This window comes from Peromyscus eremicus, chromosome 1, assembly GCF_949786415.1.
Source record: "Peromyscus eremicus chromosome 1, PerEre_H2_v1, whole genome shotgun sequence".
Taxonomy (NCBI): Eukaryota; Metazoa; Chordata; class Mammalia; order Rodentia; family Cricetidae; genus Peromyscus; species Peromyscus eremicus.
In genome coordinates, this window is record NC_081416.1 from 94,487,074 (window position 1) to 94,504,029 (window position 16,956).

Genomic DNA, 16,956 nt, shown 5'->3' on the forward strand with positions numbered 1-16,956 from the left:
ACACAGGACAGACTCAGATGGGCCTGGATCCTTATCCACTGGCCCTGACTGTCTGTGCCCTAGGGTATTTATAGGAATGCCAAGGGTGGAGCAAAAGACCTTCCCCCAGCACAGCCAAGTACAGACCATCTCAGATACCTGCACTAAGGCCCGTGATCCAATCACCCCTTCTATACAGACCTGCTGGGTAAGCACTAGGAAACCTGAAAATGGGCTCCCATAGGATGGGATGAGGTTCTTTGATTTCTAGGAGGAACTAGTGTGACATAACCTTAACATCAATACTCTTTGATGCTAACTCTTTCTAGTGCAGTGTACCAGTGGGGTGCATGTTGGTATCTGTGAGATGGGGAGAGCTGCTGTAAAGCAGAGGCTAGATTCTAACATTACTTTTATAGGTTCTAAGATGGAGAAAACCTGTAGTATCCTAACAGCCTGAGAGGTTTGGAGCAAGAGATGATATCGTCTTTATTTAACTGTACCAGAAACCAGAAAGGATGAAGTCATCTGTTTCTGAGACCACCCATAGGATCAAATGTGAACCTGTAAACTGGAGTGGGTACAGATTCTCTCACCATCCACACTGGCCCCAGCATCCTAAAAGGAACTCTAAGGTACAGAAGCCCCAAGATGAGGAAAGAAATTTAATCACTATCAAAGAACAGAGGTAATACTTCAACATTACTCAAGAAAGATTAATTATCCTTCCTAAAAATACACACACACACACACACAGTACTTGTGGGGGGGACCTCTGTAGCAGGCTGTATCCTGACAGGAAAAATTGGAGAACACATGCAATAACCTGCCAGGTTATTCCTGGGTTAAAAGCCCCAGGACAGTTAAAACTCCACCCTTCTCCTGTGACCTGGGATCTGCTGCTTCCAGTTTATTCTGGGACTGAGCTGTGGTCTAACCATCTAGACATATGAGCAGTATGGCCCATTCTGTGCCCCAAGTTCACTGACAAGGAAGAGAGCAGCCCTTCCTATGTTTAAACTTAATTTTTAAAGTTCTAAAATGCCCACCACACAATTTACCGTCTTACCCATTTTAGGTATAAAGTCCAGTAAGGTTAAGTGCATCCACATTGTGTGCACTTTTGAGAACTCTACCTTGCAAAATGAAAAGTCTGTCAAACAATTTTCAACCCTAGACCCCCAGCCTCTGTCTACTCCATTTTACGCTTATATATTTGACTACTGAGCACTAATGAAAACTTTTAATGTTTCCCTTAGTCCGCATACATTTGTGTGTTGTCCATGAACACACAAATGTTGTCCGTCTGTCCTTGAGGAGTCAAGTCTGCCCGCCTCTAGGAAACAGCTTCAGACTGTTTTAAGTGGCAAGCTGCCATTTAAAACTCCTGGGGAAAACTGCAAGCGCTGTCCAGGGTCCTGCTCTCTGACAAAGGAAACCCGGCTGGGGCCACCTGCTCCTCAGGGGCATCCCCACCCTTTCCAAGTGCTTCTTCTGAATCTAGAGACTCAAGGCAGCAGCAAACCTGCCAGTGACTGGCTCTCCTCTCACCAGAAGCAGATCATGCCCCTCCCTCTCTGAACTTCCCATGAGGGCTGCTGTTTGCTCAAGGCTTGTGAGCCACCTCCTCCACAGCCCTGCCCTTGGCCACCTCCAGGTAGGCTCTGCTCGACAGGCCCTCCTGGCTAGTTACTCCCTACTCCCCTCCAGGCTCAGCTTTGACAGCGCTCCCAGGGCAAAGCTTAAACTGTTCTAATTTGCAGACACAGAGGCCTTGCAGGCCATCCAGTTTCCAGCCATCCTTGTCAAGTGGCCTTCAGAGCTTTCCCACTCAATACCAAGGAGCCACACGTGATACCATGTAGAAAAAAATGCTTGGCTGAGCCCTTCCTGAATTCTCGTCTGCCATGTCATGAGTTATTTTATTAAGATAGGGTCTCATAACTTTTTTTTGAGACAAGGTTTCTCTGTATAACAGTCCTGACTGTCCTGAACTCACTTTGTAGACCAGGCTGGCCTTGAACTCACAGCGATCCATCTGCCTCTGCCTCCCAGGTGCTGGGATTAAAGACATGCACCACCACGCAGGCCCGCTCACCATATAACTCTTGATGGCTTGGAACTCAGACCAGGTTGAACTTGAACCCAGAGATCCACCTACTCTTGCCTCCCAAATGTTGAGGGTTAAAGGCATGCACCACTACACCTGGCTCCAAATCGCTAAATGGTTGGGGTTTTTTGTTTGTTTTGCATGCCACAGTTCTGGGACGGTTCTACAGCTTTATTAAATAACTCCTAACAATCTTTCACAGATAACTACTGTGCCATTTTATCAAATGAATCTTTTTAGTTTTAACCCCAAAAGCCTTATGTCTTTTTTTTTTTTTGGTTTTTCGAGACAGGGTTTCTCTGTGGAGCTTTGCGCCTTTCCTGGGACTCACTTGGTAGCCCAGGCTGGCCTCGAACTCACAGAGATCCGCCTGGCTCTGCCTCCCGAGTGCTGGGATTAAAGGCGTGCGCCACCACCACCTGGCCTCCTTATGTCCTTTTAAAATTAGCCTTTTTTTTTTTTTTTAAATCAGGAGGCTACAGGATATTGATTGCAGAATTGCATTCCCACATCTACTGGAACTAGTGACTCAACTGAAGTTATTTAAATCCTCACTCCTAGGGAGCCTCACTCCAATATTCTTTATTGAATCTAGAAATCAACATTTAAAGATAGACACAAGTGACTGACATTGGCAGTACTCAGTACACATGTGGATGCCATTCTAATAGGACAAGCTAGAGCACAGCTATGAACTAAGCCACGGCTGTGGGAATGTGAAGGGAAATTGAGGCTCATGAATCTTTAGTGCTGTGCTGCAGAGTTTGTCAAATCCTCCTCTCCCCACCCCCACCATCTGAGAGGAGGAAACCTCAGCTGAGAAATTGCATCCATATGATGAGACTGTAGGCAAGCCTGTTGGGCATTTTCTTAGTGATTGATGGGAGAAAGCCCAGTGGATTGTGGGTGGGGCCATCCCTGGGCTGGTGGTCCTGGGTTCTATAAGAAAGCAGGTTGAGCAAGCCATGTTGAGCCAAGTCAGTAAGGAGAACCCTTCCATTGCCTCTACATCAGCTCCTGACTTCAGGTTTCTGCCCTATGTTGAGCTCCTGCCCTTACTACTTTTGATGGTGAGCCATTATAAACCCTTTCCCTCCAAGTTGCTTTTGGTCATGGTGTTCCATTGCAGCAATAGTAGCCCTAAATAAGACAAGTCCCATCATCAAGTTCATTTCTCTACTTGTTCCAAAGTTTTTCAGCTCCATAGCCAATAAAAACATTTGACACAGCATTTTCTGGGTTTTGCTTTATTTTCTCAACACCTGTGTGAAATACAACAAACATTTTACAGAGAAGTGTGTAACCTATCCCTACTGGAAATGCAATTCAGTATCTCTGGATATAGGCAAGTATTTCATATATGTTAAAGACCATACCACTTGAAGATGTTTTTTAATTTTTAAAGGCACATCAGGTTCTTCAGAAATACTTCCACCAGCACTCACTTTCTATAGTATAATAGTATGGCCTAATCGCCAATTGTGGGTTGTTAGTTCTTACATCGTTCATAAATTTCTTGATTTTCTTCCCATGAATTTCCTTGTTGTCCAACCTGAGAAAAATAAAAGAACATTTTTTCTACCTTCTAGAACTTCAAGAGGAAAGAAAAACAAAACAGAATGCTTTCTTTGCTAAAGTAGGGAATTTAACATTGGTGGGGAGTAGGAATGAGAGAGATGTTGAAGGAGATGCAGCAAAGTGAAGTGGCGTATAGAAGAGGAAAATTACAATTAACAAGGGCCCCTGGGAGCTTTTTTCTAGTGAGAATAGGCAACACATTCCTGTTTATTGTACTGGGCACTGTGTCAGCCCCAAGTCTAACAGAGCCTCATAATAACCCTGTGAACAAATATTTTTCAATTTATCCATTTTACAGGTGAGACTTGTATGCAGAGATATTAGAGAATATCCCGAGTTGAACCAGAGGTGGGGCCAGAATTCAAACTGAGATAGTCTGGTTCCAGACCAATCTACCCAATGTAGCAGGTTGATTCTGAAGACATCAATAAAAGAATGGGTACCTAAATCCATCAACACAGGACATGTGCCATCTGAGGAGCAACTGAAAACTTACGCTAGAAATTTCATTTTGCATGTTGGAGACCTCAAGACTTTACATAAATTCTTAATTGTGTCATAATTGAGATCATTCTTCATTAAGTTCATTTGTATCAAACTTTGGTTGTCAGAAAAAAGACTTAAGAGATCCTGACAGCAAATGGGGGTTAATCCACAGTTTTCCAGTCTATAGGGAGGAGAGACAAAAATAAAAATGAGTTTATTCCATGACATAGATCAAGCACTTAAGAGATCTGTGAGCTTTGAAAGATAATTTTAGAAATTAAATAGACACATGAATATAGCTAGAGTAAATTCAAGGACTATAGGAACTTACAAAATTAGAGAGTTATGGGTTAAACATACCTTTTCTGACATGAGTTATAATTCATAACTACAAGTCCATGGAATTATGCAAGCATAATACTATAAAACAGCTGAATTCAATTTGTGTGTGTGTGTGTGTGTGTGTGTAGACACATGTGCCAGGGTATATGTGAGGTCAGAGGACACCTTTATGAAATACATTCTCTACCTCTGAAGCCTTTTGAGGGGTTACAGGGATGAAACTCTGGTTGCACAATGTGGTAAGTCCCTTTACTTACTGAACCATCTCACCAGCCCCAAGAAGTTAAAATCTTGATCTAAGGATAAACTAAAATATATCAACAGAAGTAGATTTTTGAAACTTAGTACTGAGTGCTTAAAACACAAGAAATAATAAAGCTTCAAGCATAGTGTCACTTATGTGAACACGCATCCAGGGTTAGGTGTCTTTATTTTATTTTTTATCATACATAGTGTTCTGCATGCAGGAATACCTGCATGCCAGAAGGGGGCACCAGTTCTCATTACAGATGGTTGTGAGCCATCATGTGATGGCTGGGTATTGAACTGAGGACCTCTGGAAGAGCAGGCCGTGCTCTTAACCCTGAGCCATCTCTGCAGCCCTAGAGATAGGTGTCTTAATCAGGGTTCCTATTGCTGTGATAAAACACCATGAACAAAAACAATTTGAAGAGGAAAAGGATTTTTCATCTTAAATTTCCACATCACACTGAAGGAAGTCAGGGCAGGAACTCAAGGCCAGAAACGGGACAGGAACTGAACAAAGCAGAAGCTATGGAAGAATGCTGCCTACCAGCTTTCTCTCTATAGCTTGCTTGCTTTTCTGTACAAGCCAGGGTCACATGTCCAGGGATGGTACCACCCACAATAGGTTGAGCCCTCCCACATCAATCATTAATCAAGAAAATAAGATTCAGCACTGGCTGCTCTTCCAGAGGACCCAGGGTTCAATTCCCAGCACCCATATGCTACAACTGTCTTTAACTCCAGTTCTAAGAGATCCAACATCCTCAGAACATGCACACATGCAGGCAAAACACCAATGCACATTAAATAAAAGTAAATGATATATATATATGTATAAATAAATGTGTGTATATATGTGTGTGTATATGTATGTATATGAAAATGCCCAACAAACTTGCCTATAGGCCTATCTGATGGAGACCATTTTCTCAATTGAGGTTCCTCTTTTCAGATAATTCTAGCTTGTGCCAAGTTAACAAAATACACAAATGAAAACACCACCAACCAGGATGGTAGGTAATAATTCTTGATATGCAAGCATGGGGATCCTATTTTTAATCCCCAGAACTCACATAAAAAAGCCAAGCATGTAACTCCAGGACTATAAAGCATAGAGACAGGAAGATTTCTGGGGCTGTTCACTAGCTGCTAGCCTAGCTCCAGCATCAGTGAGAGACTGTCTCTAGGAAATAAGGTAGAGGTTGATGTCTTCCATTGGCCTCCAAGCACTTGTAATACACACACCCAAAGAAATTACACCTTTTGTAAGGATAGCCATAATTCTTTGGTTTTTTGTTTTTTGTTTTTCTAGACAGGGTTTCTCTGTGTAGCTTTGGAGCCTGTCCTGGAACTTGCTTTGTAGACCAAGCTGGCCTCGAACTCAGATCTGTCTACCTCTGCCTCCCGAGTGCTGGGATTAAAGGTGTGCACCACCACAGCCTGGCCCTTAATTTTTTTTTTACCATACATTTCAAGCTCACTCCCCTGCCTCCAGGTCAGAAGAGAGATAATTAAATCAACCAACCATCTAATCAAGAACCCTTACTCAAGCCAATAATAATGAAGGAACTGACAAAATAACTGAAACACAACCTTCTTCACATGACAGTCTCACAACCAATTTATTTGAATTTCACTTTTACCTCCTGTTTACCTGGTCATAGAAAAATTTCATGGTCATATTAAGTGCTGAGCATATAAAACTGTTTCAAAGTTGCTGCCCACATGGAAATCACACTAGTATGATTACACTAAAAGCAAAATGCAATATGGAAAAGAGACAGTTACACTGATTATAACACAAGGTACAGGAATCACAGCAAGTACACCTTAAGACAGAAAACACTGAGATAGAGCTATCAATAATCCATTCTCTTACAGTCACTTTACAATTAGGCTCCTAGGGACACTCCTATAACCACAACCCTAGGAATGGCAATGGCAGGTGGGTTATAGTAAATTTCAGGCCAGCCAAGACTACATAGTGAGATCCTGTCTCAAAGCAAAAATCTCACACTGTGTATAAAATAATTGTGCAGGACAAAGCTAATGCAATAATTTGAGGGAAAACTGTAGCCTTACATATCTGTGATAGGAAAGAAAAGCAAAATGTATGATCAGTACCCCACTCAAGAATTTTGAAAAGTAATGGTAAAATAAACCTATGGGAAGGTGTTATAGATTTAAAGATGAAAGAAGTATCATCAATGTTACATTCTTTGAAAGAGAATGAAACAAAATACAAAAGATCAAATTGCCAGTATTAGGGAAAAAATCAGTATAGATTTAGAATTTTGGCAGATAAAATATTAAAAATTTGCCAATAAGTTACACAATTTAGGTAAAATGGATAAAATATATCAAAAAGAACTCACTACTGAAAATCCAAACATAAATTTTTAAATTTAGATCTAGAACCAAAATAATCTAAACATAAAATTAGTTTTGCCAGAAATTTTATTACATTCAAAGAATAATTGTAGTCTTAGAAAATTTTTCTCAAGAAACAAAAGGGATAAATATTTTTAGCTAATTTTATGAAATTAGTGTAATCTAAACAAAATTTAATGAGAACTGCATAAGAAATTAGAACCTAATCTTTTATAAGCAGAGATGTTGAAGTATGTATTTTAAATAAATCTTAGCCAAGTTGATTTTAGCTCCAAAAATATAAGGATTTGGTTCTAATATAAAATTTGGAAAGTACCAAGAAAGAATAAAAGCCAAAATTATCTTGAAGAGAAAGACAGGAAGACTCATTTTAGCAGGTACCAGAGCTCACTGCAAAGTTGTATTCATCACAGTGCACTACTGAGTGAAAGCCTGACTTATGGACAAGCTGTCCCTGACAAACAGGGATGAGAGAAAAAAATAATTAAAATCCTGCTTGAAAAAAGAGAATATGTATAGAAAAACACTAGATTGGCTCCTACTGCCAGTCATTTTAAACATGTATTGTGTATGTGTGCATGGGTGGAGGTGTGTGCATGCTACAGTGCTCAGACCATGTGTGGTGGTCAGAGGAAAACTTTTAAGAATTGTTTCTTTCCTACAGCTTGGGTTCTGTGGGTTCTAAGGATTGAACTCAGGTCCTTGGCAGCAGGTGTCTTACACACTGAGCCAGTTCATTAGCCCTCCAACTTTATTTTTTAAAATTCAATTAAAGACCCCAATGCTTCAAATTTGTGTTTGAGATTTAAGTATTTGACATTTCTGTTTCCTGCCCATAAAGCATAATCTTTGACTCAGATCAAAGAGGTGAAGCAAATCTCAATGTCAACTAAGATATTGAACAATCTGGAACTGAAAGAACACAAGCATACAGAAAGGATGATAGATTACAAGCTCCTTAAGAACTTTGCCTTCTACAGAAAAAGTCTTCAGTTTAATATGAAAAAGTAATTCAAGGACAATTGGGATATCTGAACAATGGAGGACCCAAATCAAATACTATTTAATATTTACCTATCTGAGGTACTGAGAAAAAAAGGGTGAAATGAAGATCTATAGCAAAGTACATACAAAATACAGGCCCATATATTTGAAATTCAGATCCTTATTTCTCAGAGTAACTTACATTCTAGCACCATTTACTTTTCACTCCCTCACAAAATCACCTTTATCTTCACCAAGACCTCATTTTTATAATGAAAAACTGAACTTACCCTAGCCTCTGAATGTGGCAGTTTGGATCTTTTAAAGATTCACACAAAATATGCAGGCCAGCGTCCTCTAAGTTGTTGTTCCCAAGGTCTAGGCTCCACAGGTTTGGGTTATTCACAAAAACAGGAGCCAGATCCAGACAACTGTCACTGGTGAGAATACAGCCCATCAGCCTACAAATACATTAAAGGAGGAAAGAGTTATTCAGCAGCAAAGCTGAATTAAGTTCTTCTAGGAGAGTTGCCCAGGCAGTTAAACCTTTTTTCTATGTACTAATACAACCCAGGACACACCTGAGATGGCTGAATTATCAGAAGAAACAGAAGGAATTTCTTAATGAGCAGAAGAAACCAGTGTGTGAACAGTTGTCTCCCATAAACAATGCTTCCAAAGTCAATAGAATGTTAATTTTTCTCCATTTTTAAAAATTTTCCCCAATTTTAAAAGATTTTTATATGTATGGGTGTTTTGCCTACATGCATGTGTACAATGTGCACTCCTTGTATTCAGGGAATCCAGAAAACTGCTGGGTCCTCCCAGTACTGGAGTATGGACAGTTATGAACTCCAGTGGGAGTGCTGGGTTCAAACTCTGGTCCTCTATCAGAGTGGCTAGTGTTCTTAACCTTTGAGACATCTCTCCAGGCATTAATGATTTTTAAAACATTTATAAACTTTCTCAAAAAGACTTCAGTTTATGTTTTTGAAATAAGTTTGGAGGTCTTGGGGTATAATAGGTCAATTGTAAAGGCCCTAGGTTCAATCTACTATTACTGCTTCTCTCTCTCTCTCTCTCTCTCTCTCTCTCTCTCTCTCTCTCTCTCTCTCTCACACACACACACACACACACACACACACACACACACACACAAACAATTAAAATTCTGTCTTTTGGCTATGACATGACTGTTGTACTCAGGAACTCATAGCAGCTGTAGTTACCTGCCCAAGATCAAAATGGATGGAAAAGGGAATCTTTAGACCCCACCTCTGTTGATTAGTTCTAGGAGGAGGAGTCTTTTCTTTGGGGGTGTGGCTGCTGGTAGTTGCCTGTGTTCCAATAAATGACTCCATATCTTTGCATAGGAGTACTACCAATTAGACTCAGCGAGTTCTAAAATAATAGTAATTAAAAGAGGATGTGAAGTTGGGAGGGAAGCAAGTTGTGGGATTATTGGGGAATGGTATTGGATATAATGAAAATATATAGATGTCTAAAATTTTCAAAGAATAAAAATATTACACTAAAATAACATTAAATGGGGCTGGAGAGATGGTTCAGTGGTTAAGAGCACTGACTAGTCTTCCAGAGGACCCAGGTTCAATTCCAGCACCCACATGGCAGCTCATCAATTGCCTGTATCTTCAGTTCCAGGGGATCCAACACCCATACATAGACAGACACACATGCAGGCAAAATACCAATGCACATAAAAAGATAACATTAAAGAAAAAACAAAGCTACATAAAGATATTTCTTCCAGGTCCTCTGCCACATTCACAAACCTTCTCTCACAGGGCACATACAGGTCTGTAATTTCTAGTACTTGGGAGAAGGATCATGAGTGATCAAGGCTCACCTGAGCAACACAGTGAGTGCAAGGCCAGCTTTAACAAGTTAGTGAGATCCTATATCAAAAGATATAGATGTAGCTGTGCAGTGGTGGTGCACATCTTTAATCCCAGCACTTGGGAGGCAGAGGCAGGTGGATCTCTGAGTTTGAAGCCAGCCTGGTCTACAGAATAAGTTCCAAGACAGTCAGAGCTGTTACACAGAGAAACTCTGTCTTGAAAAACAACAAAAAACAAAACCTCAACCAACCAACCAAAAAACCCCAAAACAAAAAAGCAAAAAAGGTATACATGTACCCATGCACCCACCCCCCCAATATGTCAAATCTGTTGTAGTTCCTTCACTTGTTTTTCCTTTTCTTCAGCCTATGATATCTTCACATAGTATCTTAGTGTTTCTATTGCTATGAAGAGAAATCATGACCACAGCAACTCTTTTTTTTTCTTTTTTCTTTTTTTTTTTTTTTTTTTGGTTTTTTGAGACAGGGTTTCTCTGTGTAGCTTTGCGCCTTTCCTGAAACTCACTCTGTAGACCAGGCTGGCCTCGAACTCACAGAGATCCGCCTGGCTCTGCCTCCTGAGTGCTGGGATTAAAGGCATGCGCCACCACCACCCGGCCCCACAGCAACTCTTATAAAGGAAAACATTTAATTAAGGTGGCAGCTTACAGTTCAGAGGTTCAGTCCATTACCATGGCAGGGAGCATGACAGCATGCAAGCAGATATGGTGCTGGCTACATTTTAATCAGAAGGCAACAGGAAGCAGACTGTCTCACTGGTCATGGCTTAAGCATATATGAGATCTCAAAGCCTGCCTCTACAATGACACACTTCCTCCAACAAGGCCACACCTAATTCAATAAGTCCCACCTCCTAATAGTGCCACTCCCTTTGGGGACCATCACACATGGTAAATCCATTTCATCTTTCAAACCTAAAGTGACTGCATTCACTGTGATATCATTTCATTCCTTGAGACTTTCTTTATCCTTATACTAACACATGTAATATATTCATAATTGGCTTTTATTTACTTGTTTATTTTTATGTCATTGGCATTTCATCATTGGATAAGAGCATCACCTTCAGTTCTCTCAGAATTAGACTTCTCTATTTTTTTCAAACTCCTAATTCTTATTAACTGAGAGAACTGAATGGGCTTCCCAGAGGCTATGAAGGTAACCAAGAACCTGTATATTAAGGAGAGAAGGGCAGCTGAGCAAAGGCCTTGGATATACTGGTCTCTAAGAAATTGTTTTTGCAGTCATAAAAAAAGACATTAGGCTTAATAATTATATCCATTAAATAAATCCTTATCAACTTGAAAAAAAGTCAAGGAAATTCAGAGCAGTCCATCTATTTACTCTGTCCTGAAGGATGTGTGGATGGGTGCTTGTTAGATGTCACATTAAACTCATTTGAGAGTTGTTACCAAATACCTGAAATAAGGCACTTAAAATGTCCAAGGTGAGGCCAAGCATTATGGTAGAAGGGTGTGGCAGATAATATGCCCTAAGAATTATTCTATTACATAAAGAATATTACCCTAAGAAACAGGAAAGATAAGGAAAGTACTTGGGGTGGGGAGGACAGCCCTCACAGAAACCTGCTTCCTTAAACTAGGCTCCAAATGGGTAATATTTCTTTCTATTATCTCCCCAGAGCACCCTGGCTAATGACCAAGATTTTAACATCCAAACTTTGGTGGAGGCACACCCCAGCAGCCATCCAGCAGGTGAGAACTTCAGGCGGGCACCACCACCACTGCTGCCACCCACTGGACTCTGCTCCCACCAGACACACACTGTCATCCAACCACACCTGCCCCAGCATCCTCCCCTCCAACAGCCCTCTCTTGCAACATCAACAGACCCTATAGGCACAAGCTCCACCCAACCAGTTGGAAAAACATCAGCCCCTATAGGCACAAGCATCACCTACACCAGGTAGAAGAATAGATAGGTAAATGCCAGAGTAAGAATACATTCAATGACATAAAGGGCAATATGGCACCACCCCAGAACCCAGTGGTTCTACAACACCAAGACCTGAACATCCCATTGCAGATTAAGGAGAAGAAAATAACCTTAAAAATAACTTTATGAAGATGATAGAGGCCCTTTAAGAGGAAATGAAAAATTCCCTTAAAGAAATTGAGGAAAAGCCAAATTAAAAAAAAAAATGGAAGAAATTAAATACTGTAAAGAAAGCCAAGAAAAAAAAAATCAAACATGTGAAAGAAATAGTTCAAGGCTTAAAAATTGACACAAACCAAGGGAATTCTGGATATGGAAAATCTGCGTAAGCAAACAGAACTACAGATGCAAGCATCTCCAGCAGAATACAAGAAATGGAAGATATAATCTCAGGTGTTCAAGATATGGTAGAGGAAATAGATTCATCAGTCAAAGAAAATAAATGTCAAATCCAAAAAATTCTTAACACAAAACCTCCGGGAAATCTGTGATACCATGAAAAGACCAAACCTAGCAATAAAAGGCACAGAAAATATATTCAAAAATCATAGAAGAAAAATTTCCCAACCTAAAGAATGACATGCCTATGAAGATAGAAGCAGCTTACAGAGCACCAAATAGACTGGACCAGAAAAATATCTCACAGCAGAATAATCAAAACACTAAATATACATAATAAAGAAAGAATATTAAGAGATGCAAAGGAAAAAGACCAAGTAACATATAAAGGCAGCCCCATTAGAATAACACCTGATTCCCCAATGGAGACTCTGATAGCCAGAAGGACCTAGACAGACATGCAGACATTAAGAGACCACAGATGCCAGCCCAGACTACTATACCCAGCAAAACTTTCAATTACCATAGATGAAGAAAGCAAGATATTCCATGACAAAACCAGATTTAAACAATACCTATCCACAAATCTAGCCCTACAGAAAGTACTAGAAGGAAATCTCCAACCCAAGGAAGCTAGCTGCACCCATGAAAACACAGGCAATAGATAATCTCACACCAGCAAAACCCAAAGAAATACACACACACACCCCCAACAAAATAAAACAAAATGAAAATAGCAGGAATTAATAATCACTGGTTATCAATATCCCTTAATATCAATGGACTCAATTTGCCCATAAAAAGACACAGGCTAACAGAATGGATACAAAAACAAGATCCACCCTTCTGCTGCATACAAGAAATACAATTCAAATTCAAAGACATATTACCTCAGAGTAAGGGGTTGGGAAAAGACTTTCCAATCAAATGGACCTAAGAAGCAAGCTGGTGTAGCTATCCTAATGACTAACAAAATAGACTTCAAGCTAAAATTAAAAGAGATGGAGAAAGACATTTCATATTCATCACAGGAAAAATCCATAAAGATAAACTCTCAATTCTGAACATCTATGCCCCAAACACAAGGGCACACACATTTGTAAAAGAAACATTACTAAAGCTTCAATCACACATCAAACCCTACACATTAAGAGTGGGAGACTTCAACACCCCACTCTCACCACTGGACAGGTTTGCTAGATACAAAATTAACAGAGAAATAAGGGAACTAACAGATGTTATGACCCAAATGGACTTAGCAGAACATTTCACCCAAACACAAATACACCTTCTCAGCACCTCATGGAACCTTCTTCAAAATTGATCACATATTCAGACACAAAGCAAATCTCAACAGATACAAAAATATTGGAAAAACTGTTTTATGGGATCACTATGGGTTAAAGTTAGTTCAACAACAACACCTACTATAGAAAGCCTATAAACTCATGGAAACTGAACAATGGTCAACTGAATAACTAGGTCAAGGAAGAAATAAAGACATCTTAGATTTCAATGAAAATAAATGCTCAACATACCCAAACTTACAGAACACCATGGAAGCAGTGCTAAGGGGAAAGTTCATAGCACTAAATGCCTACATAAAGAATTTGGAGAAATCTCAAATTAACAGCACCCCTGAAAACTCTAGAACAAAAAGAAGTAAACTCAGGGAGAGTAGACAGCAAGAAATAATCAAACTCAGGACTGAAGTCCACAAAATAAAAACAAAGAAAATACAAAGAATCAATGAAACAGAATTCTTTGAGAAAAGTCAACAAGATAGATAAACCCTTATCCAAACTAACCAAAAGGCAGGGAAAGAATATCCAAATTAGAATTAGAAACGAAAAGGTAGACATAATAGCCACTGAGGAAATCCAGAGAGTCATTAGATCAAACTTCAAAAACCTATACTCCACAAAATTGGAAAATCTAAAAGAAATCGACAATTTTTTTTGATAGGTAGCACATACCAAAATTAAATAAAAACCAGAAAAACAGGCCCAGGACTTCCCTTCTGAAGCACAGGTGAGTGCCCTAGCTTGCCCCGACCCCATCCCTGGGCACCAGCCACTCCCGGGAAGACCTGCCCAACTTGGCCCCAGGTTCTGGTCCCCGGGCAGGTGCCCTTCTAGCCCCACCGGGAAAGATCCCCTTCTCCAAGACCCCTGGCAGACCCTGCAGTCTCCACGCCCTGCCCCCACGCCCATCTGCCTGAGCCCCAAGCCTCTTCCTGAGACTTAGAGGGCGGCCCCTCAGCTCCCATCTTGCCCAGGACTTCCCTTCTGAAGCACAGGTGAGTGCCCTAGCTTGCCCCCGACCCCATCCCTGGGCACCAGCCACTCTGGGGAAGACCTGCCCAACTTGGCCCCAGGTTCTGGTCCCCGGGCAGGTGCCCTTCTAGCCCCACCGGGAAGGATCCCCTTCTCCAAGACCCTTGGCAGACCCTGCAGTCTCCACGCCCTGCCCCCACGCCCATCTGCCTGAGCCCCAAGCCTCTTCTTGAGACTTAGAGGCCGGCCCCCAGCTCCCATCTTGCCCAGGACTTCCCTTCTGAAGCACAGGTGAGTGCCCTAGCTTGCCCCCGACCCCATCCCTGGGCACCAGCCACTCTGGGGAAGACCTGCCCAACTTGGCCCCAGGTTCTGGTCCCCGGGCAGGTGCCCTTCTAGCCCCACCGGGAAGGATCCCCTTCTCCAAGACCCCTGGCAGACCCTGCAGTCTCCACGCCCTGCCCCCACGCCCATCTGCCTGAGCCCCAAGCCTCTTCCTGAGACTTAGAGGCCGGGCCCCCCAGCTCCCATCTTGCCCAGGACTTCCCTTCTGAAGCACAGGTGAGTGCCCTAGCTTGCCCCGGACCCCATCCCTGGGCACCAGCCACTCCGGGGAAGACCTGCCCAACTTGGCCCCAGGTTCTGGTCCCCGGGCAGGTTCCCTTCTAGCCCCACCGGGAAGGATCTCCTTCTCCAAGACCCCTGGCAGACCCTGCAGTCTCCACGCCCTGCCCCCATGCCCATCCGCCTGAGCCCCAAGCCTCTTCTTGAGACTTAGAGGCTGGCCCCCAGCTCCCATCTTGCCCTGGATTTCCCATCTGGAGGAGAGAGAGAGAGAGAGAGAGAGAGAGAGAGAGAGAGAGAGGAGAGCACCCATCCTCCCCCGGACTTCCCTTCTGAACAAGAGCTCCCATCCTGCCCCGGACTTCCAATTTGGACAAGAGAGCTCCCATCTGGACAAGAGAGAGAGACTTCCTGAATCTGTCAGCTCTGTCTGAACCAAGTGTGCGGATAAGGCCAGGAACAAACCACAAGGAGATGGGCAGACGTCAAGGCAGAAACACATACAACAAAATGAATAGTAATACACCATCACCAGGCCCTAGCCCTCCTCCAACACCTAGACCTGAACATCAGAAATTGGAAGAAGCAGAAGAAAATAGCCTTATGAATGTCATCATGAAGAAGCTAGAGGCTCGTGTAGAGGAAAAGACAAAAAAATGTGAAGAACGCTGTAAACAACTAGAGGAAAGGGCAAACAAATTAGAAGAAATCAAAAAAGTCCTGGAAGAGAACAATAAAATACTGAAAGAAAATCAAGAAAAATCAATGAAACAAATGAAGGAAACAGTCCAAGACCTGAAAAGGGAAATAGAAAAAATGAAGAAGACACAAACAGAGGGAATGCTGGAAATAGAAAATCTGAGAAAACGATTGGGAACTTCAGATGCAAGTATAATCAACAGAATGCAAGAGATGGAAGAGAGGATCTCTAGCATTGAAGATACAATAGAAGAAATAGATTCATCAGTCAAAGAAAACACTAAAGTCAACAAAGTCATGAACCAAAATGTCCAAGAAATTTGGGACACCATGAAAAGACCAAACCTACGAATAATAGGGGTAGAAGAAGGAGAAGAATACCAACTCAAGGGCACAGAAAATATATTCAACAAGATCATAGAAGAAAACTTTCCCAACTTAAAGAAGGAAATGCCTATGAAGATACAGGAAGCCTATAGAACACCAAACAGACTAGACCCCCAAAAAAAGTCCCCTCGCCACATAATAATTAAACAATTAAATGTACAGAATAAAGAAAGAATATTAAGAGCAGCAAAGGAAAAAGGCCAAGTGACATATAAAGGCAAACCTATCAGAATAACACCCGATTTCTCAATGGAGACTTTGAAAGCCAGAAGGTCCTGGACAGATGTAATGCAGACATTAAGAGACCATGGATGTCAGCCTAGACTAATATACCCAGCAAAACTTTCAATCCTCATAGATGGAGTGAACAAGACATTCCATGACAAAGCCAGATTTAAACAATATTTATCCACAAACCCAGCCCTACAGAAAGCACTAGAAGGAAAATTCCAACCTAAGGAAGTCAGATACAACCTCGAAAACACAGGCAATAGATAAAGCCACAGCAGTAGACCCCAACGAAGAAAAGTACACACACATCACCACCAAAAAATAACAGGAATGAACAATCACTGGACATTAATATCTCTCAATATCAATGGACTTAATTCACCTATAAAAAGACATAGGCTTACAGAATGGATACGAAAGCAGGACCCATCTTTCTGCTGCATACAAGAAACACATCTCAAATTCAAAGATAGACACTACCTAAAAATAAAAGGCTGGGAAAAGACTTT

General features: G+C 41.4%; 1 protein-coding gene across 1 annotated transcript in view; it reads right to left on the reverse strand.

Moving 5' to 3' along the window:
- Positions 1-3,316: 3,316 nt before the first annotated feature.
- The window catches only part of Nlrp14 (NLR family pyrin domain containing 14), a 40,005-nt gene continuing 26,365 nt past the window's right edge, over positions 3,317-16,956 (reverse strand). The window contains exons 8-10 of the mRNA XM_059251823.1: positions 8,407-8,577; positions 4,164-4,334; positions 3,317-3,641 (exon numbers count right to left, since the gene is read on the reverse strand). Of these exons, the coding sequence (XP_059107806.1) occupies positions 3,509-3,641; positions 4,164-4,334; positions 8,407-8,577 (475 nt within the window). The 3' untranslated portion in view covers positions 3,317-3,508. The remainder of the gene's footprint in view (positions 3,642-4,163; positions 4,335-8,406; positions 8,578-16,956) is intronic.